This window comes from Choristoneura fumiferana, chromosome 9 (genome assembly GCF_025370935.1).
Source record: "Choristoneura fumiferana chromosome 9, NRCan_CFum_1, whole genome shotgun sequence".
Lineage (NCBI taxonomy): Eukaryota > Metazoa > Arthropoda > Insecta > Lepidoptera > Tortricidae > Choristoneura > Choristoneura fumiferana.
The window spans coordinates 15984723-16009653 of NC_133480.1; the positions used below are offsets into that span (position 1 = coordinate 15984723).

Consider the following 24931-nt stretch of genomic DNA (forward strand, 5'->3'; position numbering starts at 1 on the left):
GCAGTAAGGCTACTACGAAATTCGAAGTTCGTATCGTACCGTCCCTCTCGCTCTCGTGTTAAACAGTATAAGTGTCAGAAGGACTGCATGACACATGAAACTCGAAGTTCGTGTCGTGCGGTTTCTCTCGCTCTCGTATTAAATAGTATAAGTGTCAGAGGGACCGCATGACACGAACTTACCCCCTTATTCATAAAACTTAACAAGCCTATGTTAACTAACAAATGCTTTGTCCCTTTCTAACAAATACATATGTCGGAGTGACAGATACGGACAAACGAATTTTAGCGGCATTTTAGGTTTGACTGTCGTTTATGAATAAGAGGGTTAGTTTCGTAGTAGCCCTGCTGCCGGTCTAGTCTCTAGCCAGTCTAGCCCGTCTAGCTGGTTGTCACATATATATTTGACAAATTTGTCAAAGTAACTAACGTCAACGTCACTAGAAAAAAAATCAAAACATTGGCGTATTCGTACGTATCGTCGCGTCGCGTTTGTTGCATGCATGTATGCTTCAAGTGTTTCCTATCGTTATACTAGGTTGCACAAAACAGTACTGTTTTCTGGCAATTTCACAAATTCAGTTCAATAATGTACTGCTGATTCAATTTGTACAACAGTGTTCTCTCTCGTAAATGAGTCAAGGTTTACAACTTAACCTAAAAATCAATTGGTATCTAATAATTTTTCACAAAAAATGCGATACGCTCAGTTAATAGTAGGGCCTGCTGGCAGTGGAAAGGTAAATATTCTTTTAAAATACTATTAACTATTGTGTGCGACTTCACTTAGCCTTTACCATAGATAGTTTGAAAACCATTTCCGTACCAAATTTCAGTCAGTTTAACAGTTTATGTATGAACGAAATGTTGACAGACAGATAGCATATAGTTACTTTCGCATTCGTATTTATAATGTTAGTAATAATACCAAAATTTATGAAACAGATGCATAGGCTTATGAATAAATGAGAAGATATCACCATGTTACATTCCAAATGTTCCCAGTCCAAAAACAAACTGCTTAACATGTTTATCAGAAGAGTACTAAGCTATAAAATTTTACTTCTATATATAAATAACTTAATTTCCAGTCAACATACTGCTCGACAATAGTAAAACATGCTGCAGACACCAAGCGCATAGTGGAAGTAGTCAACTTGGACCCGGCCGCTGAGCACTTTGACTATGAGCCCCTCGTGGACATCCGGGAGCTCATTCACCTCGATGATGCTATGGAGGATGAAGAACTGCAGTTTGGACCGAACGGAGGCCTTGTATTTTGTATAGAGTAAGTTTGCGACATAACAATAATAAATTCTGCTTATTGGCACAAAGTGCTTCACTTCATCTTTGATAATGTGGATGGCTAAGGAATGGAAATTACTTCTGTAGGCTAACTGTAAACTATATTTAAAATTACTTAACTGTAGCTTGTATACAGAGAATTCGTAATAGTGGCTTATTTATCATAGTTTACCTGCATCAATGTGCTTAAGAGCGATCAGCTTGACCCTAATAAACTATGTGCCTGTGCCTGAGACAGGTACAATTTAGGACTACTGAAAGACCAAGAGTTACCTACCCAGTTACTTAACCAGTAAGATGCATCTTCACCTTCAGCTTCAGATTTTTGTTCACCATGTTTGTGTGGTACCCTCTCTTACCTAGATTTAAGTTAAATTAATATTGTTTTTCTCTATAAGTGATTTTTTTGTAAATCTTTTGAGAAAATAAATATCTTAAACCATATCTGCACTTGTCATTTGTCATCAGTAATTCCATATTTACCGCCCTTAAGACACAATGTACTATTAATTCAGTGTGCCATATATTCGAAATCATGATAATTTCCCAAATTTATGTTTTGAGATTCTCCTAGTTTTATTTTTAAATAAGTAGGCACCAGCACCAATATCTGACATAACAGTCTGCAAAAATATCTGATATGACAGTCTCTTTTCTGGGGCTGGTAGGATATGTCAGATATTTTTGCACGCTCCACTGCGGCAGATATTAATGTAGATGACTGAATGTCAATGCCAAAAATAATGTTATCGGCTTATTACAATTCTTTCATCACTTTTTAGGACCCTGCTAGAGAACTCGGACTGGCTGGAAGAGCAACTTGGAGACGTTGATGACGACTACTTGCTCTTCGACTGCCCGGGGCAGATCGAGTTGTACACACACTTGCCAGTTATGAGGAAACTGGTGGACCTGCTGCAGAAGTGGAACTTCAGGATATGTGTCGTCTTCATGGTGGATTCACAGTTCATGGTGGACGGTGCTAAGTTTTTATCAGGTAATTTTATAAGAATGTTCAAATAGTGAATAAATATCATGTGACAATTTACACCAATTGACCTAGTCTCAAAGTAAGCAAAGCTTATACCATGTTTACTAGGCAATGGATAAAAATATCTGTATAAATTAATACTTAAATAGATATTTAAATGTCCATGACACAAGAACAAACTTTCATATTATTCATACAAATATCTGCCCCAGCTGGGACCTCAAGCTTCAGTCAGGTTCTCTAACCACTTGGTCATTTATTTTGATGGATAAATGTGATGCAGTCGTGTTTCTTTTGTTCGAATAGATGGAGACAGCATCACATTTATCTGTCAATTAAAATTAATCAATGGTTGGTGAAACTGTCACAGTATAATTGCTTTGTGCCAGTGGGGGGTGGCAGACTAACTGGAGGGCGGAAGGGACGGCTAGGCCTCCGGTCCCAGGGGGCCTGCTAATGTCCACAAGTTCTCTTGATAAGTGCTGATGGTTGACATCAGTCTGAGAATTATTTAAATCTTACCCCACTATCTTATCTTTTACTGTCACTATTGTACCGTTTTTGTCAAACTTAAAACCTAAAATTTCTAAAAGTGGCTCCGAAGCGGTAACGTTTTGTGTGCTCTGCCTACCCCATTTGGGAATACAGGCGTGATGTATGTGTTTTTTTTTTAATTATTGTTAACCTGCCTTTCAGGTACAATGGCTGCACTCAGCGTTATGGTGAATCTTGAGCTCCCCACGTCAATATTTTAACGAAAATGGACCTCCTGAGCAAGTCGTCGAGGAGTCAGCTTGATGAGTAAGTAAACAGACAAATTTTAATAATAATATCTTGGAGCAAATTACACCAATAGGGAATATTACTGCAATTTTCCGCCGTCAGAATGCAGCTCTAGCACAAACCGTAAACAGTCTTAAAATGTCTAAATGTCCGTAGGATGCCATAACATCATAATTATTGCAATTAAATTTTTGGAAATATAGCTCTATCGTTACTATCGATGTAAATATCATGTTATGTTGTTACTAATCTGGGGGCACGGGCGGCAGTGCACCCGCCAAGTCGAGCAAAATATAAATGTCATGATCCCTCATGGCGAGTTCGCGACAAACTATGTCGTTTTCATGGCGGTTTGTTTATGGTTTGTGCTAGTGTTACCCCCTGCGCAGAGAATTTAGCGTAGTATTCCCTATTGACCTAGCACCAAACTAAGCAAAGCTTGTACTATGGTGCTACATGACACATAGACATTTAGACATACATATATAGATAAATTATGTTATGTTTAATTGCAGTTATCTGGATCCAGACCCTCACATCCTGCTAGCAGACATGAGGAACTCCAAATCTAAATGGCACGAGAAATATTCAAAGCTAACGGAAGCCATCGGAGAAGTCATAGAGAACTTTAGCCTTGTTCGCTTCTACCCGCTCAACATAAAGGATGAAGAGAGCATAGACAACATTCTGTTGACCATAGACAATATTATACAGTACGGAGAGGATGCCGATGTGAAGATAAGGGATTTTGATGAACCAGATCCTGATGATGATGACTAAATGTCTAATGGTCTTGCAGCTTGACTTTCACCACATTAAGAGTTGATAAATGAATGACCACTGAACAGTGAGATGCAAACACTGATGGTTGAAATGGAACAACTCTAGTCAGTCTCGTAGATTTCATATGCCGCTCTGCCAGAGCCAGGGTCACTCTAGCTTTAGGTTGCGTTTCCACCAGAGATGTGCGAGGATGCGTTGCGACTAATGTGTTTGTCATGAACCAATAGAAACGCTTCATTTCCCTATTCTCGCTCCGCTGAGCTGTTTCCACTACAGGCGCTGCGTAGAGATGTAGCTTCACTGTGCGTCCTCTATCGCATGTACAACGGGGAGTGCTCCGAGGAGTTATTCGGGTTGATTCCTGCCGCATCCTTTCGCCACCGCCCTACGCGACAACACTTCCATCCTCACCATTTAGATGGTTGGCGGTCCTCTACTGTGCGTTTTTCCAGAAATTTCCTGCCTCGCACAGCAAAACTCTGGAATGAACTATCGCCTGCGGTATTCTCGGACCGATATGACCTTCAAGTTTTCAAGAAAAGAGCGTACTCCTACCTTAAAGGCCGGCAACGCACTTGTGACTCTTCTCGTGTTGCAGGTGTCCATGGGCGACGGTAATCGCTTACCATCAGGCGATCCGCCTGCTCGTTTTCCCCCTATACCATAAAAGCTGCGCAGAGCGAGAATAGGTAATGGAGCGTTTCTATTGGTTCATGAGAAACATATTCCGCGCAACGCATCCTCGCACATCTCTGGTGGGAACGCAGTCTTAAAGCGCTTTTCCACCAGCAAAATACAGGGCCCGGCGCGAGGACGCGCGAGAATGGTTCCCGTTGAGTTAATAAACACTATGTACACAGTAGGTAATACGACACATTACTAACCCTCAATAAGGCCCCATTTATTGATTTATTGGACAAAGAATATTTTTAAAGCTAGTCGTATTTTCAATAATTACAATGGAAATTGTGTATTGAGAAATGAATGAGGTTCAGTTTCCAACTCAATGGAAGTGGTCGCTAAATCGCCTCTACCTTATTAAGGGTTAAAACAGAAAATAATCGGGTCTCGCACATCCTCGCCAATCTACACTGTTTCCACCAGGAGAGAATTGGAATTTTGCCATACAACTTTCAATTATCGCTTCACCCCGCCTCGCCGGTGGAAAAGCACCTTTATAATTGTGATAATATAATAAAAAATAAAATATTACACTTGAAAAATCAGTTTATTTCGCAAACATAAACATCATTAACCTAGCTAGACACCTAATATTTATTTATTACAATTATTTTTATTATTTAAATATTCTAACTGCATTGATACACTGTGAGTACTCACAAAAAACTTGGGAAATCTGTATACATTAACACATTCACTGCTGATTCACCTCATCACATCAGGTGCTAATATCTATATGAGCGTTTAAAATATATTAAAACGGACTTTCCCGTTTGTTTTTTAATTTTTGTATTATTACATAACTTTTGATATTTCTTTGAGAATGGTAGCTTAAAAGAATATTTTTGATCCCACGGCTGTTTTTTTTTTTTTTCGTTGTTATGAGGTTGAACCAGAAAGGGCACATAGGGCAGCAATGAACGTGTTAATAAACAGAGATTACAGTTAAAATCATGATATATGAAGTAACTCCTAACGTAGCGCTCTACTTCATGTTTCGTAATCGCGAATAGTGTGCAAAGCACGGAATAAATGTATAGGTACTTTAATAATATATACAGGGCGTCCCACGCCTATGCCGCATGGAGGGGAAGTACCTTAAATATTGTAGATAGACAATTTTACTAAAAGGAGACTTTATTTTGATTTTTACAATTTTAACTGCATTCAAATATTTTTGAATAATTGCCTGTCTGAACCGGGAATCGAACCCGCCATATGGTAAAAAAACACCCGTAGTTTTACTACACAGATCGAAAGGCTCAATCAGAAGGATTATTTTTTTCCAAGTAACAGAATCTTAAATAAAAGAAGACCATGAAATTTTACATTTACAATTACAGGAAAATGAATACTTACCTTTTCTTTGACTTTGGTGTGCTTCTAAATACTAAGGTCATTTTATTTATTTATTTAAGGTCTTCCTTTTATTTAAGATGCTATAATACTTGGAAAAAAATAATCCTTCTGATTGAGCCTTTCAATCGGTGTAGTAAAAATACGGGTGTTTTTTTTACCATTTGGCGGGTTCGATTCTCGGTTCAGACAGGCAATTATTCAAAAATCTTTCAATGAAGTGAAAATTGTTATTAAAATAAAGTCTCCTTTCAGTAAAATTGTCGATCTACAATATTTAAGGTACTTCCCCTCCATGTGGCATAGCCGTGGGAGACGCCCTGTATACTCAAGGGGTCATTCAAGTTTGGTAAGGCTGCGTTTCCACCAGAGATGTGCGAGGAATGTGATTGTCATAAACAAATAGAAACGCTTCATATAGCTATCCTCGCTCCGCTGAGCTGGTTCTACAAGAGCTGCACTGAGCGTTTCTATTGGTTCCATTGGACACATTCCTTACACATATCTGGTGGAAACTCAGGCTAATGCGGTCCAGAAACCTTTAGGATTATTTCAATACGATTTCGTCATATAAAAAGTAGTTTAATGGTAAATAACATATATATAGACAAAACTATCCTAATTCACGCAAAAGATTCATATTTCCTCAACCCCTGACGCCATTTTGTCTATTTAATTCAATTTAATTCACAAACTCTTTGATTTCTTTCTTCCAAATGGTATAAGAGTGGAAAGAGACAGATGCGGCCGATTAAGTAGGCTATCAAGAAACTTTTTGATTGTTTTTTTTTGACATGTCCTGTGGAAATTGACACCACGGACGGGCGATTATTCGATCGTTGAAACCGTCTCATTTTTCTGGTCACATTTTTTACGAATTGTCTGTAGATGTAGATTTTGAAGTTGTTGTCGATTATTTGTTAAGAGTTCCTGCATTTCTACCAAATAACTAAAAAACTTATCAGAATATTCGGCCATTTTTACAGAGAAATGTCCAGAAAAATGAGCCCGTGGTGTCAATTTCCACAGGACATGTAAAAAAAAAACAGAATCAAAAAGTTTATTGATAGCCTACTTAATCTACAATTAATTCCTCGATATTATGTAATGGCATGGCTATACATTGTGTCGATTTACTGTCATTCAGTATGAATTGAAAACGCCCACGTGAATAATACCGTACAAATATGAATTTGTCAAAATGTAATTGTGCTGAAAAATATTTCGATTCAAATTTCATTTCGTCGAAATTGTAAGTCAGAAAAAAATTAAAGACCAAAATTAAATACACAATAAACAAGTTAATGTAGTCGGTGGAACACATTTATAAATGGTATGGTGGGTCTACTTAAATATAAATCATTACTTTAGCCTACATCAAATTAATAAATTTCACCATGGAACAAGATTGGGACAGTTTTTCTTGTTTATGTTATTTAAAGTTGACATTACGAGTTTTCGATTTTCCATTTGTACTCAATGACAGTAAGTCACTGTGTCTTGAAGTCAATCAGAAATATTACAGCTGATGGTTGTTACTTTGACAGAACACCCTGGGGTGTTAAATGTTTTACAGGATATTTAATTTGAAATTAACCTCTTCACCGCCACAAAACACCAACGAACAATCAACTTGATTTTTAATTCCATTGCAGAAGGATTAATTTCGAGTTTAATGTTGGTTATGTACAGATGACCGTGGCTTGTGAGCCATTCCATTGGCTGTCACAGGTCACGGGGCGATAAAGAGATAAACAAATGTTTCGCTGTTTAGCCTTGTTGGCGGCCAAGGCAGGCCTAAATTTTAAATATAAAATTCCAATGAGAAACCTTTACAGCGCTATGCAGTCTAACTTAACCAACCATCTATTGAAATAATGCGGATTATTTTCAAGACACGAATGAATTTTGATATGAATAGTTGGAAATACAAAGCATAATAATTACAAGCTTTTCTGAGCTTGCCTTGTTTATATCTGTAGTATTCTTGCATTTATGTGCATACATAGATTTTAAAAGTATATTGTTGCCAGATTATGACAGGCAGTCTCTTTATTATCTCTATTTCTTAAATATAAGTATTTTTTAGTTTTGCTTCCATTGGAGCGGTGACGTAGAGAATCTACCACCCGACCCGTCTGATTGACGGATTTGACATTGTATTACTTTGAAACCACATCTCGTAGAGCAGACATTGACATCAATAGTATCGATTCCATGTGGATTCATAGATTAATAACCCCCATTGGATCGTTCAAGTATCATGTAGCAAAAAAGTTTTTATACGGGCCAAGCAAAAATCAATCTTATATCAATGTGATAAAGACTTGGCAAGGAATAACTTTTATCTACATTACCAACCTCTATCTCCGTGTATTTTGTCGTAATTTTATCGGTTATCACATCACTACTGGGCACCAAACCGAGATAAATTGTCCACAATACAATCTGAGGCAAGAAAATGCGGTAAGCGTTGTCGCCGTACCTCTTCAGAGCATTGCCTAAGAAAGAGACGACGCGCTAAAAGCTCGGCTAACCGCATAGTACGTACGTAACCTTAAGCTAAGTTCGGGCCTTAAAAAAATTGTGCAAGTTAACTTTCAAGATATTGCCTGCAGGTCTAAACAGCAGAATCTAAATTCATAGCTATCTTTGCAACTTGATCTTAAAAATACTGAGCACAATGCGGTATAATGATCACTAACTCCTCAACGTTGTGCACACTACAGACAGGGCTCTGTGGAGTTCTCTACACCACAATTAATAACAAAAGGAATAGATATACTCGATAGTATACAACCAATATCACGTTTTTTTTAAATGCGTAAACGTTTCTTGTTCTCATACATTTCATCATCATGATCTATTTACGTTCCACTGGCAGGCCACAGGCCTTTCTCAGATAGAGAGGGCTTGGGCCGTAGTCCCACGCGGGCCCGAGTGTTCCCATTTGTTCCATAGATCTGTGACGTCATGGTAAAAAATAGGATTTATTTACCCAAATTGTTTTAAAGAACTACATACTAGCTTTTCACCCCAACTTACTTGCCAGTGACGCACTAGAACAAAGTGAGACTACTCTTTTCCCATACTGTTCCATTATGAAACAAAAGTGGTAGTTCAAGTGGCCAGTGAATAGCAATAAAGTAAAGAGTTTTTCCTAGCTTAGATAAGCGTAAATAGACTAAAGTTGTTAAATGTCAGTTGTATAAAAAAATAAGTTTCTCAGTTACTCTACAGAACAACGTGCAATCCCGCCATATTATTTTGTTCCACAGCGTATCAGTTCTAAAGAACGAATGATAATCTGTAAGTCTAAGGGCTGTTTCACCATCCATTGATTAGTGTTAACCGACGGTTAAATGTGATGCCAACACACTAATTAATGGATGGTGAAACAGTCCCTAAATGTTCTATGGAATAATTTGGAAATTAATATATTATTTTGTTCAATGACGTCACAGTTCTATTGAACAAATGGGAAGCACTCGCGGGCCCAGTGCTGATTGGGAACTTCACACTACACTGACTACAGTTCACCACATGTAGTCAACACTTCATCACACTACACTGACGCATTTCGAACTGCACCAGAGCTGATTCTCAGAGCAATACTCATTTCATTGATATGGACCTCCGCAAAGTAACGCCCGATTCGTTAATAATACTTGTATCATAGATGCAAATTCCTGGAATGAGAGCTTCAACTGATCCCTTTTTGTGCTATTTCTATTCATTTCATCACTCACAGATGTACGGCATTGTCCATTAGAAGGCGGGCTAATCACTTGTGGCGTTCAATAGTGTCCATTATAAGTCGGGCTTAGCACTTGTAGTCTACAGCAGCGTCCACTAGAGGGCAGGCTTATCACTACTGGTGTACAGTAGTGTCCATTAGAGGGCGGGCTTATCACTGGTTTACAGTAGTGTCCATTAAAAGCGCGCTTAATACTTGTGGTGTACAGCAGTGTTCACTAGAAGGTGAGCTTATCACTTGTAACCTACAGTAGTGTTCACTAAAAGTCGAACTTATCACTTGCGGTCTGCTGTACAGTAGTGGCCACTAGAAGACGAGCTTATCACTTCTGCTGTACAGTAGTGTCCACTAAAGGGCGGGCTTATCACTGGTTTACAGTAGTGTCCACTAGAGGGCGCGCTTATCACTTGTGGTGTACAGCAGTGTCCACTAGAGGTCATGTTTATCACTTGTGGTGTACAGCAGTGTCCACTAGAGGGCGGGGTTCTCGTTGGGGCACTCGTAGGGGAAGGGGCGGGCGTCCGCCACACTGAACACGAACATGAGGCAGCCGAACTGCAGCAGCGCGCCGTGGTCCACCAGCGCGGAGCCCTCCCACGCGCCCGGCGCGTCCGCCGCCGGCGCGCAGCGGCACGCCGCCGGCAGGGAACACAGGGACCCGTTCAACCTGGAAAAAAATATATATTCACTAAGGCTTCGTCTCATGAACCAATAGGAGCGCTTCATTTACCTATCCTCGCTCCGCTCAGCTGTTTCCACTAGAGCTGTGCGAAGCGAGGATAGGTAAATTAGGTGTTTCTATTGGTCATGACAAACACATTCCTTGCAACACAACCTCGCGCATCTCTGGTGGAACGTAGCCAAAAACTTAATTTTATTTTTCGATCCTTTTATCTTTCCATTAAAATTCCATTTATTTATTTTTATTATTTATTTATTATATAGTCACCAGCAGCAACGTCCCAGTTACCTCTGGCGGGGCGCGCTGGTCGCGCGGCGGCTGACCACGTCCCTTACGGCCTGCGCGCGCGCGTCCCCGTCGCGCGGCGGGGAGGCGGGCGCACGCGGCGCCGCGTCCATAGCATACAGCACGCCGTCCACGCGGGAGCCCACTCGGAGTAGTTGATCAGCTCAAAGTGGTGCGTCACCTGGACAACGCCAATTTTTAACGAGTGTTCCTGTGAAAGGCATGTTGGCGCTGCCTAGTATCATGAGATCCGTTTAAACAACTGGCAACCCCCAAATAAAACCTCGGCCTTAATGTGCTTGTCATGAAACCCGTGGTCGGTAAATGAGTCATTGCGCGTACAAATTTTCTTGTCATGCAGCCCAAGGACGGTAAACGAGTCAATGTGCGTACTGATGGTGCTGCGCATGGTGCAGCAGCAGGACCACATGCACACGCGGCTCAGGCACATGCTGAGGGAGGGGGAGGGCGGCGCTGCCAAGAGCGCAGCCTAAGGTATCGTCAATATTTGGCACAATTATATTTTTTCTTTTACAAATATAACATTTTACTCGCAAATGTGATGAAAAACATTGTATGTCGCACGGGCGGTACTAGAATTACGAACATCGACTCATTAAATCCCTCAGTCTTCGACTTCGGGCTTCGAATAGACTCTCGTTCGTAATTCCTTATTTACCGCCCTTAAGACACAATGTACTATTGTCTCGGAAAAAAATGTGATTTCCAAGAAACAACCACGCCAAATTTCATGACGTAAATTCAACGGTCGAGATTTCAAGATTTTATCCCGATCCCGTTTGTACATCAGGTAGTAAAGTAACTATGTGTTATTCCTGATCTCCAGCTATCTACGTACCAAATTTCACCCAAATCTGTCCACCCGTTATGGCGTGAAGGAGTAACAAACATACACATGCATTTCGCATTTATATATTATATTAGTAGGATTGACCAGTTACCTCGTCGTAGAAGACGGTGGCGTGTCGCGGCGACACGTAGCGGCACTGCGCGGGGTCCAGCACCACGTCGCAGCCCGAGTCCGCGCCGAACGTCAGACGCGACAGACGCATCGGCACCGCCGGCCCCAGCCCGTCGCCCAGGCCCAGCCTGCACACGTCACAACACAACCATCGCCATCACTCGTCAGTGACACATACAGTCCGCGCCGAACGTCAGACGCGACAGACGCATCGGCACCGCGGCCCAGCCCGTCGCCCAGCCCAGCCTGCACACGTCACAACACAACCATCGCCATCACTCGTCAGTGACACATACAGTCCGCGCCGAACGTCAGACGCGACAGACGCATCGGCACCGCCGGCCCAGCCCGTCGCCCAGGCCCAGCCTGCACACGTCACAACACAACCATCGCCATCACTCGTCAGTGACACATACAGTCCGCGCCGAACGTCAGACGCGACAGACGCATCGGCACCGCCGGCCCCAGCCCGTCGCCCAGGCCCAGCCTGCACACGTCACAACACAACCATCGCCATCACTCGTCAGTGACACATACAGTCCGCGCCGAACGTCAGACGCGACAGACGCATCGGCACCGCCGGCCCCAGCCCGTCGCCCAGGCCCAGCCTGCACACGTCACAACACAACCATCGCCATCACTCGTCAGTGACACATACAGTCCGCGCCGAACGTCAGACGCGACAGACGCATCGGCACCGCCGGCCCCAGCCCGTCGCCCAGGCCCAGCCTGCACACGTCACAACACAACCATCGCCATCACTCGTCAGTGACACATACAGTCCGCGCCGAACGTCAGACGCGACAGACGCATCGGCACCGCCGGCCCAGCCCGTCGCCCAGGCCCAGCCTGCACACGTCACAACACAACCATCGCCATCACTCGTCAGTGACACATACAGTCCGCGCCGAACGTCAGACGCGACAGACGCATCGGCACGCCGGCCCCAGCCCGTCGCCCAGGCCCAGCCTGCACACGTCACAACACAACCATCGCCATCACTCGTCAGTGACACATACAGTCCGCGCCGAACGTCAGACGCGACAGACGCATCGGCACCGCCGGCCCAGCCCGTCGCCCAGGCCCAGCCTGCACACGTCACAACACAACCATCGCCATCACTCGTCAGTGACACATACAGTCCGCGCCGAACGTCAGACGCGACAGACGCATCGGCACCGCCGGCCCCAGCCCGTCGCCCAGGCCCAGCCTGCACACGTCACAACACAACCATCGCCATCACTCGTCAGTGACACATACAGTCCGCGCCGAACGTCAGACGCGACAGACGCATCGGCACCGCCGGCCCCAGCCCGTCGCCCAGGCCCAGCCTGCACACGTCACAACACAACCATCGCCATCACTCGTCAGTGACACATACAGTCCGCGCCGAACGTCAGACGCGACAGACGCATCGGCACCGCCGGCCCCAGCCCGTCGCCCAGGCCCAGCCTGCACACGTCACAACACAACCATCGCCATCACTCGTCAGTGACACATACAGTCCGCGCCGAACGTCAGACGCGACAGACGCATCGGCACCGCCGGCCCCAGCCCGTCGCCCAGGCCCAGCCTGCACACGTCACAACACAACCATCGCCATCACTCGTCAGTGACACATACAGTCCGCGCCGAACGTCAGACGCGACAGACGCATCGGCACCGCCGGCCCCAGCCCGTCGCCCAGGCCCAGCCTGCACACGTCACAACACAACCATCGCCATCACTCGTCAGTGACACATACAGTCCGCGCCGAACGTCAGACGCGACAGACGCATCGGCACCGCCGGCCCCAGCCCGTCGCCCAGGCCCAGCCTGCACACGTCACAACACAACCATCGCCATCACTCGTCAGTGACACATACAGTCCGCGCCGAACGTCAGACGCGACAGACGCATCGGCACCGCCGGCCCCAGCCCGTCGCCCAGGCCCAGCCTGCACACGTCACAACACAACCATCGCCATCACTCGTCAGTGACACATACAGTCCGCGCCGAACGTCAGACGCGACAGACGCATCGGCACCGCCGGCCCCAGCCCGTCGCCCAGGCCCAGCCTGCACACGTCACAACACAACCATCGCCATCACTCGTCAGTGACACATACAGTCCGCGCCGAACGTCAGACGCGACAGACGCATCGGCACCGCCGGCCCCAGCCCGTCGCCCAGGCCCAGCCTGCACACGTCACAACACAACCATCGCCATCACTCGTCAGTGACACATACAGTCCGCGCCGAACGTCAGACGCGACAGACGCATCGGCACCGCCGGCCCCAGCCCGTCGCCCAGGCCCAGCCTGCACACGTCACAACACAACCATCGCCATCACTCGTCAGTGACACATACAGTCCGCGCCGAACGTCAGACGCGACAGACGCATCGGCACCGCCGGCCCCAGCCCGTCGCCCAGGCCCAGCCTGCACACGTCACAACACAACCATCGCCATCACTCGTCAGTGACACATACAGTCCGCGCCGAACGTCAGACGCGACAGACGCATCGGCACCGCGGCCCAGCCCGTCGCCCAGGCCCAGCCTGCACACGTCACAACACAACCATCGCCATCACTCGTCAGTGACACATACAGTCCGCGCCGAACGTCAGACGCGACAGACGCATCGGCACCGCCGGCCCCAGCCCGTCGCCCAGGCCCAGCCTGCACACGTCACAACACAACCATCGCCATCACTCGTCAGTGACACATACAGTCCGCGCCGAACGTCAGACGCGACAGACGCATCGGCACCGCCGGCCCCAGCCCGTCGCCCAGGCCCAGCCTGCACACGTCACAACACAACCATCGCCATCACTCGTCAGTGACACATACAGTCCGCGCCGAACGTCAGACGCGACAGACGCATCGGCACCGCCGGCCCCAGCCCGTCGCCCAGGCCCAGCCTGCACACGTCACAACACAACCATCGCCATCACTCGTCAGTGACACATACAGTCCGCGCCGAACGTCAGACGCGACAGACGCATCGGCACCGCCGGCCCCAGCCCGTCGCCCAGGCCCAGCCTGCACACGTCACAACACAACCATCGCCATCACTCGTCAGTGACACATACAGTCCGCGCCGAACGTCAGACGCGACAGACGCATCGGCACCGCCGGCCCCAGCCCGTCGCCCAGGCCCAGCCTGCACACGTCACAACACAACCATCGCCATCACTCGTCAGTGACACATACAGTCCGCGCCGAACGTCAGACGCGACAGACGCATCGGCACCGCCGGCCCCAGCCCGTCGCCCAGGCCCAGCCTGCACACGTCACAACACAACCATCGCCATCACTCGTCAGTGACACATACAGTCCGCGCCGAACGTCAGACGCGACAGACGCATCGGCACCGCCGGCCCCAGCCCGTCGCCCAGGCCCAGCCTGCACACGTCACAACACAACCATCGCCATCACTCGTCAGTGACACATACAGTCCGCGCCGAACGTCAGACGCGACAGACGCATCGGCACCGCCGGCCCCAGCCCGTCGCCCAGGCCCAGCCTGCACACGTCACAACACAACCATCGCCATCACTCGTCAGTGACACATACAGTCCGCGCCGAACGTCAGACGCGACAGACGCATCGGCACCGCCGGCCCCAGCCCGTCGCCCAGGCCCAGCCTGCACACGTCACAACACAACCATCGCCATCACTCGTCAGTGACACATACAGTCCGCGCCGAACGTCAGACGCGACAGACGCATCGGCACCGCCGGCCCCAGCCCGTCGCCCAGGCCCAGCCTGCACACGTCACAACACAACCATCGCCATCACTCGTCAGTGACACATACAGTCCGCGCCGAACGTCAGACGCGACAGACGCATCGGCACCGCCGGCCCCAGCCCGTCGCCCAGGCCCAGCCTGCACACGTCACAACACAACCATCGCCATCACTCGTCAGTGACACATACAGTCCGCGCCGAACGTCAGACGCGACAGACGCATCGGCACCGCCGGCCCCAGCCCGTCGCCCAGGCCCAGCCTGCACACGTCACAACACAACCATCGCCATCACTCGTCAGTGACACATACAGTCCGCGCCGAACGTCAGACGCGACAGACGCATCGGCACCGCCGGCCCCAGCCCGTCGCCCAGGCCCAGCCTGCACACGTCACAACACAACCATCGCCATCACTCGTCAGTGACACATACAGTCCGCGCCGAACGTCAGACGCGACAGACGCATCGGCACCGCCGGCCCCAGCCCGTCGCCCAGGCCCAGCCTGCACACGTCACAACACAACCATCGCCATCACTCGTCAGTGACACATACAGTCCGCGCCGAACGTCAGACGCGACAGACGCATCGGCACCGCCGGCCCCAGCCCGTCGCCCAGGCCCAGCCTGCACACGTCACAACACAACCATCGCCATCACTCGTCAGTGACACATACAGTCCGCGCCGAACGTCAGACGCGACAGACGCATCGGCACCGCCGGCCCCAGCCCGTCGCCCAGGCCCAGCCTGCACACGTCACAACAACCATCGCCATCACTCGTCAGTGACACATACAGTCCGCGCCGAACGTCAGACGCGACAGACGCATCGGCACCGCCGGCCCCAGCCCGTCGCCCAGGCCCAGCCTGCACACGTCACAACACAACCATCGCCATCACTCGTCAGTGACACATACAGTCCGCGCCGAACGTCAGACGCGACAGACGCATCGGCACCGCCGGCCCCAGCCCGTCGCCCAGGCCCAGCCTGCACACGTCACAACACAACCATCGCCATCACTCGTCAGTGACACATACAGTCCGCGCCGAACGTCAGACGCGACAGACGCATCGGCACCGCCGGCCCCAGCCCGTCGCCCAGGCCCAGCCTGCACACGTCACAACAACCATCGCCATCACTCGTCAGTGACACATACAGTCCGCGCCGAACGTCAGACGCGACAGACGCATCGGCACCGCCGGCCCCAGCCCGTCGCCCAGGCCCAGCCTGCACACGTCACAACACAACCATCGCCATCACTCGTCAGTGACACATACAGTCCGCGCCGAACGTCAGACGCGACAGACGCATCGGGACCGCCGGCCCCAGCCCGTCGCCCAGGCCCAGCCTGCACACGTCACAACACAACCATCGCCATCACTCGTCAGTGACACATACAGTCCGCTTCACAACGGCGGCGGCCGGCGGCGTGCACTCTACTCTACAGGCCAGGGCACTGCGCCACAATGAAGGTTTGCATTGCACAGGCGAGATAACGCTAGATGGCGTTAGTATCGTGAGTATCGTTTGACGTTTGCTTGCGATTGGCTCATTTAGTTAAATAGGGAATATTACTGCAATTTTATCCCATCAGAGTGCAGCACTAGCACATACCATTATTTATTTATTTAAGGAGAACCAACAGCTAAAAACAAAATATATGTAGTAGAAATAGCAACACAGAGCCAGTTACAGGATCCCACAGATGGCTATAGTTAACATGTTTAAGCTTAACTCAAACGAGGTGACGCGCACCATATCAGACGTCGCACCATGCCAAACAGAACACCACAGAACTTGAAATGAAATTACTAAACTCCTCAACACATAGTATTATGTTTTATGTTTTTTGAGTATCTTAAATGTCCGTAGGATGCCATGATAACATATTATTTCAATTACATTTTTGGAAATACAGCTCTACGGACATTTGCTACTATCGATGTAAATATCATTTTTTTTATGCGACTGGATGGCAAACGAGCAAGTGGGTCTCCTGATGGTAAGAGATCACCACCGCCCATAGACACCTGCAATTCCAGGGGGATTGCAGATGCGTTGCCAACCTACAGGCCTAAGATGGGATACCTCAAGTGCCAGTCATTTCACCGGCTGTCTTACTCTCCACGCCGAAACGCAACAGTGCAAACACTGCTGCTTCACGACAGGATTACCGAGCAAGATGGTGGTAGCAATCCGGGCGGACCTTGCAACGGACGGATGACCTGGTTAAAACCACGAGTTCACGGTGGATGCAGGCCGCTGCCAACCGAAGCGACTGAAGGTCTATGGGGGAGGCCTATGTCCAACAGTGAACGTCCTACGGCCGAGATGATGATGGTATAATAAGGGTATATGGTACCTGCCGGGCCGTAGTACGGGGCAGGCGGCGGCGCGGTGCGGCGCGTGCGAGGGGGCGGGCGCGTGGGGGCGCGGCGGGGGGGGCGCGGCGCCCCACACGGCGCGCGCGATGCGTTCACGCTCCGCGCGCGACAGCAACTCCGATGGCAGCGCCACGTGCTAAAATAAAAAACAATTGTTATCATTGCAGGTGCGCCTGGATCGTGTCGATAGGTTTAGAATGCTGCAATATCTATCTCACGCGCGATCGATTTAGCCTCCTGAGTCCTGACATTTTTAACAAACTTAGTGCTTAAGACCTAGACGTGGTTAACCTGCTTTATTTTGGATATTCTTTATTCAATGAACAATTTGTATTAAATGATATTGTAACGGATAACTCACGTCTTAAACCGAGTTTAGCTCGTCATGTTTCGGGCTATTTCGTAGCCCTTCTCAGGAGCACGCGACTCGGCGGCTGCCGCAAAACGCACACTGTACAATTTGTACTTTATAAAGTACGCGAGGACTTAGGAGGTTAGATAACCCCAACATAGATTATCTTAGATATATTCATGTATATAAGCTAACATATAATGTAATATGCAGTGTTTGGGGAGTTGAAGTTAGTTCAAGTTAACCCGACAGAGGTACTTTTACTCAACCACCCAATTTCCCCTAAAACGGTGACCCAACATGATTTCCCCTAAAACAGGGTACAAATCTCTGGCAAAGAATACAAAGTGGACAAATGAACATTAATTTACTGAATCAGGCGTTACTTTGCGGAAGAAATATCAATCCTACTAAGCCGTAGCCGGACGACACTATTAATTAGCGACGGTGCGGGGGGGGGGGGGGAGCCGGTCGTATGCGTCGACATCCTGCCGGACCCGATCGGCGGTCGCCGCGTCCGTTTGCACTCTCTCCGATCCGATGCGATGCAAGCCGTTAGGTAGAAATCATGCTTAAATCAACATGAGCTAAGATCATAATTTCGCCAGTTCCTGTGCAGCATGAGGGCTGACCTTGAAGCCGTGCTTGGCGAGGCGCGCGCGCGGGATGGCGGCGTGAAGTAGCGCCTCCGTTTCAGCGGCCAGCGGCAGCCGCGACCACGGCCCGTAGCACTGCTCGCCCACCAGGATCTAGAACATTCGCTACTATTAAACAAATATAACTAACAATATAGATCGATCAACTACTAGGTTACCATGGTTAGGTACGTCTCCAGGAAATCTCTTTAAAACCATGAGTTAAACTTAACCTAACCTTAAAGCAGCGTTTCCACCAGAGATCAGGCCGCCCGGATTGCTACCACCATCTTGCTCGCTAATCCTGCCGTGAAGCAGCAGTGCTTGCACTGTTGCGTTTCGGCGTGGAGAGAAAGACAGCCGGTGAAATTACTGGCACTTGAGGTATCCCATCTTAGGCCTCTAGGTTGGCAATGGTGATCTCTTACTATCAGGAGACCCACTTGCTCGTTTGCCATCCAGTCAAACAAAAAAAAAAGATGTGCGAGGATGTGTTGCGAGGAATATGTTTTTGATGAACCAATAGAAACGCTTCATTTGCCTCGCCTCGCTCCGCTCAGCTGTTTCCACTAGAGATGTGCTGTGCGAGGATGTGTAGAAGCGTTTCTATTGGTTAATGAAAAACAACCCTCGCAACACATCCTCGCACATTATTGGTGGAAACACTGCTTTAAGCCGAGTTTAGACTTGCAAGAAAAATCGTGCAAGTTGCATTACATTGCGGCGCTCGATTGACCACCACAAACTCGTTGGTTTTACGGCCTCCCAAGTTTCACTACATGGCGGTATTTGTTTGATCAACTCAATTTATTGTCCCTCAAAAGTCTGCCATGTTTTGCAATTTGTAACGAATCATTTAAAAAGAATCGGCGCAATAAAGGATAGGAGCCATCCATTTATTACGTAAGACGATTTAGGGGGGGAGGGGGGTCGACCATGTCTTATTTTTTCTTACATAGGAGGGGGAGGGGGTCAAAAACTGGCAAAAATCGTCTTGCGTAACAAATGAATGGCCCCATATAAACCAGAGGCCCAATTCTTTCTGTCATACGGTATAAGGAGAGGGTAGAAAGGGACGGCGAACGCGATAGTCATTACGGCCTCAAGCGAGATGCTTCTGCCTATAGTTTTTTTTTTTGGCTACAAAAAGGGTAAACAAAAACAATCTTGACGAGTCTGACGAGTATTTTATTGAAAAACGTTTAAAAAAAACTAACTATTACTCCCGTGCCGTGCCGAGCCGTGGTGGCCTAGTGGTTTGACCCATCGCCTCTCAAGCAGAGGGTCGTGGGTTAAAACCCCGGCTCGCACCTCTGAGTTTTTCGAAATTCATGTGCGGAGTTACATGTTGCGGAGTGCTTAGGGAAATTTACCTAGTAGTACCTAGTAGTAGAGTTGGCTCACCTGTTGCAGCCGCTGCCAAGCCAGCAACTTGACCAGATGGTGGTCCAGTTTGCTGAGCTGGTCGTCCACGGCGCGGCGTAGCGCGGTGGCGGGCGACGCGGCCCGCCGACGCTTCGGCGCTGACTCGTAGTCCGTGTCAGAGTCCGACTGGGAGCTCGACGAACTGTACGTCTGTGGGTTAAAACTATGTTAACGTGGGTTTCTTGACAGCCGAATCGCTAGATGGCGGTGGTGAGGTTTGACTTGGCAGTCTCACTTGCGAATGTAACTTGTTAACCTTTTCGCCGCCTTGCATTTTGCATTGAAGTAATAAACGTATATATAGGTTGTTGGCGTGGAACCGGCGATGCGTATATATGAGTTGTTAGCGTGGAAAAGGTCAAAAATATGCGAAATTGCAGTAAGTAGTTTCGATTAATATGCGTAGAAACGCTTCATTACCTCGCCTCGCTTCGCTCAGCTGTTTCCACTAGAGAGGTGCTGTGCGAGGATATATACTATAGGAAATAAAGTTATTTGTATTTGGATAGGTAAATGAATGAATGAATTTCTATTGGTTCATGAAAAGGACATTAGTCTCTTATCTCTGGTGGAAACGCAACCCAAATGAGAAAAATACTTTGTCATTTTTTTTGCATTACATTTTAGTATTCCGGGTGGTTATTTCTCATAACATTGTCATAATAAGGTAAATCGTCAATTACTGGCCACCTTACAGTAAAAAGTAATTCTAGTCACCTATACAGAGTTCATTTTTAAAATAAGCTGACCATTTGTTGAAAGTCAAAGTCAAAATATCTTTATTCAATTTAGGCTATAACAAGCACTTATGAATGTCAAAAAAAAATCTACCACCGGTTCGGAAAACCTCTGTTGAGAAGAATCCGGCTTGAAGAATTACAATATTATTAAATGATATCTATACTTACATCACAAGTATTTAACACAACTTTATTTTAACGCAGTAGGTTTGCTATTTGAAGGGGTCGCTAATGCGGATCGGAATTATTTCCAAATATTCCTGTCCATGATATAATCATTAACTTTATAATACGCCTTAGATATTAATGTCTTCTTAACAATAGATCTGAGAAAGGTGGCGAATAATAGACGTTTTTTTTTCTGCACTTTACATTAGGTGAGTGAGATAGAGGTCAATCACGGTCAGTGATATGTAAAAAAAAAAAACTTCTCTCCAGCAAAAATTTTCTCTCGTCAGATACGCAGCATTAGCCATTGTTGGTTACGCGACATTGTAGTATCTTCGACGTTATGCGAATTATATAGGCCCTAATCTGGTACCTTGTGTTCGGAGATGGCCTTGAGGTCGTCGTCAGCGTCGTTATTGGTGGCGGGGCGGAGCGGCGCGGGCGGGGGCGGGGGCGGGGGCGGGGGGGCGTGCCGCGCGCACTCCAGCCGCAGGCAGACCGGCGCCGGCGCATCGTCGTCAGAGGACGCTGAGTAGTCGCTCGTGGCCGACTGTTTCTTCAGGACTGACAACAACCAGGAACGAATGAAAATTATAGAAACGCTTGAACTTTTTTTATCACAAGGAATAACCTTTCTAATTACCAGAAAAAATAACAGATTTTTAAGTAGCATCAATTAATTTAAAAAAACGAAAGAGTTTTCTTTACCGACAAATTACAATAGTCCGGTCGGTTACGGGTTGTTCCATAGATCAGAACAAAAAACTTTAAAAAATAATTTGTGTCTTAGACTCGTTCGTTCTGAAAGGTGACACACTTTACCAGCCCGGATAATACCGACCCTGTTTTTCATGTACACTCCCATAGAAGCTCATGTCCGTTTCAATGTCCGGCACGCGCCCGCGACCGCTCTCTATATATTACCGTTGGCGCAGCGCAGGTACTCGCGGCGGCTGGGCAGCAGCGGCGGCGGGCGCGCGTAGTGTCCGCGGCCCATGTCCGGCACGCGCCCGCGACCGCTCTCTATATATTACCGTTGGCGCAGCGCAGGTACTCGCGGCGGCTGGGCAGCAGCGGCGGCGGGCGCGCGTAGTGTCCGCGGACCATGTCCGGCACGCGCCCGCGACCGCTCTCTATATATTACCGTTGGCGCAGCGCAGGTACTCGCGGCGGCTGGGCAGCAGCGGCGGCGGGCGCGCGTAGTGTCCGCGGCCCATGTCCGGCACGCGCCCGCGACCGCTCTCTATATATTACCGTTGGCGCAGCGCAGGTACTCGCGGCGGCTGGGCAGCAGCGGCGGCGGGCGCGCGTAGTGTCCGCGGCCCATGTCCGGCACGCGCCCGCGACCGCTCTCTATATATTACCGTTGGCGCAGCGCAGGTACTCGCGGCGGCTGGGCAGCAGCGGCGGCGGGCGCGCGTAGTGTCCGCGGACCATGTCCGGCACGCGCCCGCGACCGCTCTCTATATATTACCGTTGGCGCAGCGCAGGTACTCGCGGCGGCTGGGCAGCAGCGGCGGCGGGCGCGCGTAGTGTCCGCGGACCATGTCCGGCACGCGCCCGCGACCGCTCTCTATATATTACCGTTGGCGCAGCGCAGGTACTCGCGGCGGCTGGGCAGCAGCGGCGGCGGGCGCGCGTAGTGTCCGCGGACCATGTCCGGCACGCGCCCGCGACCGCTCTCTATATATTACCGTTGGCGCAGCGCAGGTACTCGCGGCGGCTGGGCAGCAGCGGCGGCGGGCGCGCGTAGTGTCCGCGGCCCATGTCCGGCACGCGCCCGCGACCGCTCTCTATATATTACCGTTGGCGCAGCGCAGGTACTCGCGGCGGCTGGGCAGCAGCGGCGGCGGGCGCGCGTAGTGTCCGCGGACCATGTCCGGCACGCGCCCGCGACCGCTCTCTATATATTACCGTTGGCGCAGCGCAGGTACTCGCGGCGGCTGGGCAGCAGCGGCGGCGGGCGCGCGTAGTGTCCGCGGACCATGTCCGGCACGCGCCCGCGACCGCTCTCTATATATTACCGTTGGCGCAGCGCAGGTACTCGCGGCGGCTGGGCAGCAGCGGCGGCGGGCGCGCGTAGTGTCCGCGGCCCATGTCCGGCACGCGCCCGCGACCGCTCTCTATATATTACCGTTGGCGCAGCGCAGGTACTCGCGGCGGCTGGGCAGCAGCGGCGGCGGGCGCGCGTAGTGTCCGCGGACCATGTCCGGCACGCGCCCGCGACCGCTCTCTATATATTACCGTTGGCGCAGCGCAGGTACTCGCGGCGGCTGGGCAGCAGCGGCGGCGGGCGCGCGTAGTGTCCGCGGCCCATGTCCGGCACGCGCCCGCGACCGCTCTCTATATATTACCGTTGGCGCAGCGCAGGTACTCGCGGCGGCTGGGCAGCAGCGGCGGCGGGCGCGCGTAGTGTCCGCGGACCATGTCCGGCACGCGCCCGCGACCGCTCTCTATATATTACCGTTGGCGCAGCGCAGGTACTCGCGGCGGCTGGGCAGCAGCGGCGGCGGGCGCGCGTAGTGTCCGCGGCCCATGTCCGGCACGCGCCCGCGACCGCTCTCTATATATTACCGTTGGCGCAGCGCAGGTACTCGCGGCGGCTGGGCAGCAGCGGCGGCGGGCGCGCGTAGTGTCCGCGGACCATGTCCGGCACGCGCCCGCGACCGCTCTCTATATATTACCGTTGGCGCAGCGCAGGTACTCGCGGCGGCTGGGCAGCAGCGGCGGCGGGCGCGCGTAGTGTCCGCGGACCATGTCCGGCACGCGCCCGCGACCGCTCTCTATATATTACCGTTGGCGCAGCGCAGGTACTCGCGGCGGCTGGGCAGCAGCGGCGGCGGGCGCGCGTAGTGTCCGCGGACCATGTCCGGCACGCGCCCGCGACCGCTCTCTATATATTACCGTTGGCGCAGCGCAGGTACTCGCGGCGGCTGGGCAGCAGCGGCGGCGGGCGCGCGTAGTGTCCGCGGCCCATGTCCGGCACGCGCCCGCGACCGCTCTCTATATATTACCGTTGGCGCAGCGCAGGTACTCGCGGCGGCTGGGCAGCAGCGGCGGCGGGCGCGCGTAGTGTCCGCGGCCCATGTCCGGCACGCGCCCGCGACCGCTCTCTATATATTACCGTTGGCGCAGCGCAGGTACTCGCGGCGGCTGGGCAGCAGCGGCGGCGGGCGCGCGTAGTGTCCGCGGCCCATGTCCGGCACGCGCCCGCGACCGCTCTCTATATATTACCGTTGGCGCAGCGCAGGTACTCGCGGCGGCTGGGCAGCAGCGGCGGCGGGCGCGCGTAGTGTCCGCGGACCATGTCCGGCACGCGCCCGCGACCGCTCTCTATATATTACCGTTGGCGCAGCGCAGGTACTCGCGGCGGCTGGGCAGCAGCGGCGGCGGGCGCGCGTAGTGTCCGCGGCCCATGTCCGGCACGCGCCCGCGACCGCTCTCTATATATTACCGTTGGCGCAGCGCAGGTACTCGCGGCGGCTGGGCAGCAGCGGCGGCGGGCGCGCGTAGTGTCCGCGGACCATGTCCGGCACGCGCCCGCGACCGCTCTCTATATATTACCGTTGGCGCAGCGCAGGTACTCGCGGCGGCTGGGCAGCAGCGGCGGCGGGCGCGCGTAGTGTCCGCGGACCATGTCCGGCACGCGCCCGCGACCGCTCTCTATATATTACCGTTGGCGCAGCGCAGGTACTCGCGGCGGCTGGGCAGCAGCGGCGGCGGGCGCGCGTAGTGTCCGCGGACCATGTCCGGCACGCGCCCGCGACCGCTCTCTATATATTACCGTTGGCGCAGCGCAGGTACTCGCGGCGGCTGGGCAGCAGCGGCGGCGGGCGCGCGTAGTGTCCGCGGCCCATGTCCGGCACGCGCCCGCGACCGCTCTCTATATATTACC

The 24931-nt window shown here is 50.4% G+C and overlaps 2 protein-coding genes across 2 annotated transcripts in view; one reads left to right on the forward strand and one right to left on the reverse strand.

The window, feature by feature from the left end:
• Positions 1-326: 326 nt before the first annotated feature.
• LOC141431422 (GPN-loop GTPase 3) lies at positions 327-5092 on the forward strand. Its single transcript, XM_074092597.1, is given in 6 exon segments — positions 327-739; positions 1091-1287; positions 2087-2301; positions 2992-3027; positions 3030-3096; positions 3594-5092. Coding segments are annotated over 6 exon segments (825 nt in total). The 5' UTR covers positions 327-694; the 3' UTR covers positions 3859-5092.
• Positions 5093-5190: 98 nt separating this feature from the next.
• The window catches only part of LOC141431522 (uncharacterized), a 31102-nt gene continuing 11361 nt past the window's right edge, over positions 5191-24931 (reverse strand). Inside the window, 14 exon segments of the mRNA XM_074092709.1 lie at positions 5191-10322; positions 10626-10767; positions 10770-10803; positions 11585-11760; positions 12142-12212; positions 12624-12693; positions 14075-14143; positions 15404-15474; positions 16049-16079; positions 16610-16680; positions 17695-17852; positions 18701-18817; positions 20108-20278; positions 21410-21600. Coding sequence (XP_073948810.1) covers positions 10127-10322; positions 10626-10767; positions 10770-10803; positions 11585-11760; positions 12142-12212; positions 12624-12693; positions 14075-14143; positions 15404-15474; positions 16049-16079; positions 16610-16680; positions 17695-17852; positions 18701-18817; positions 20108-20278; positions 21410-21600 — 1568 coding nt within the window. The 3' untranslated portion in view covers positions 5191-10126.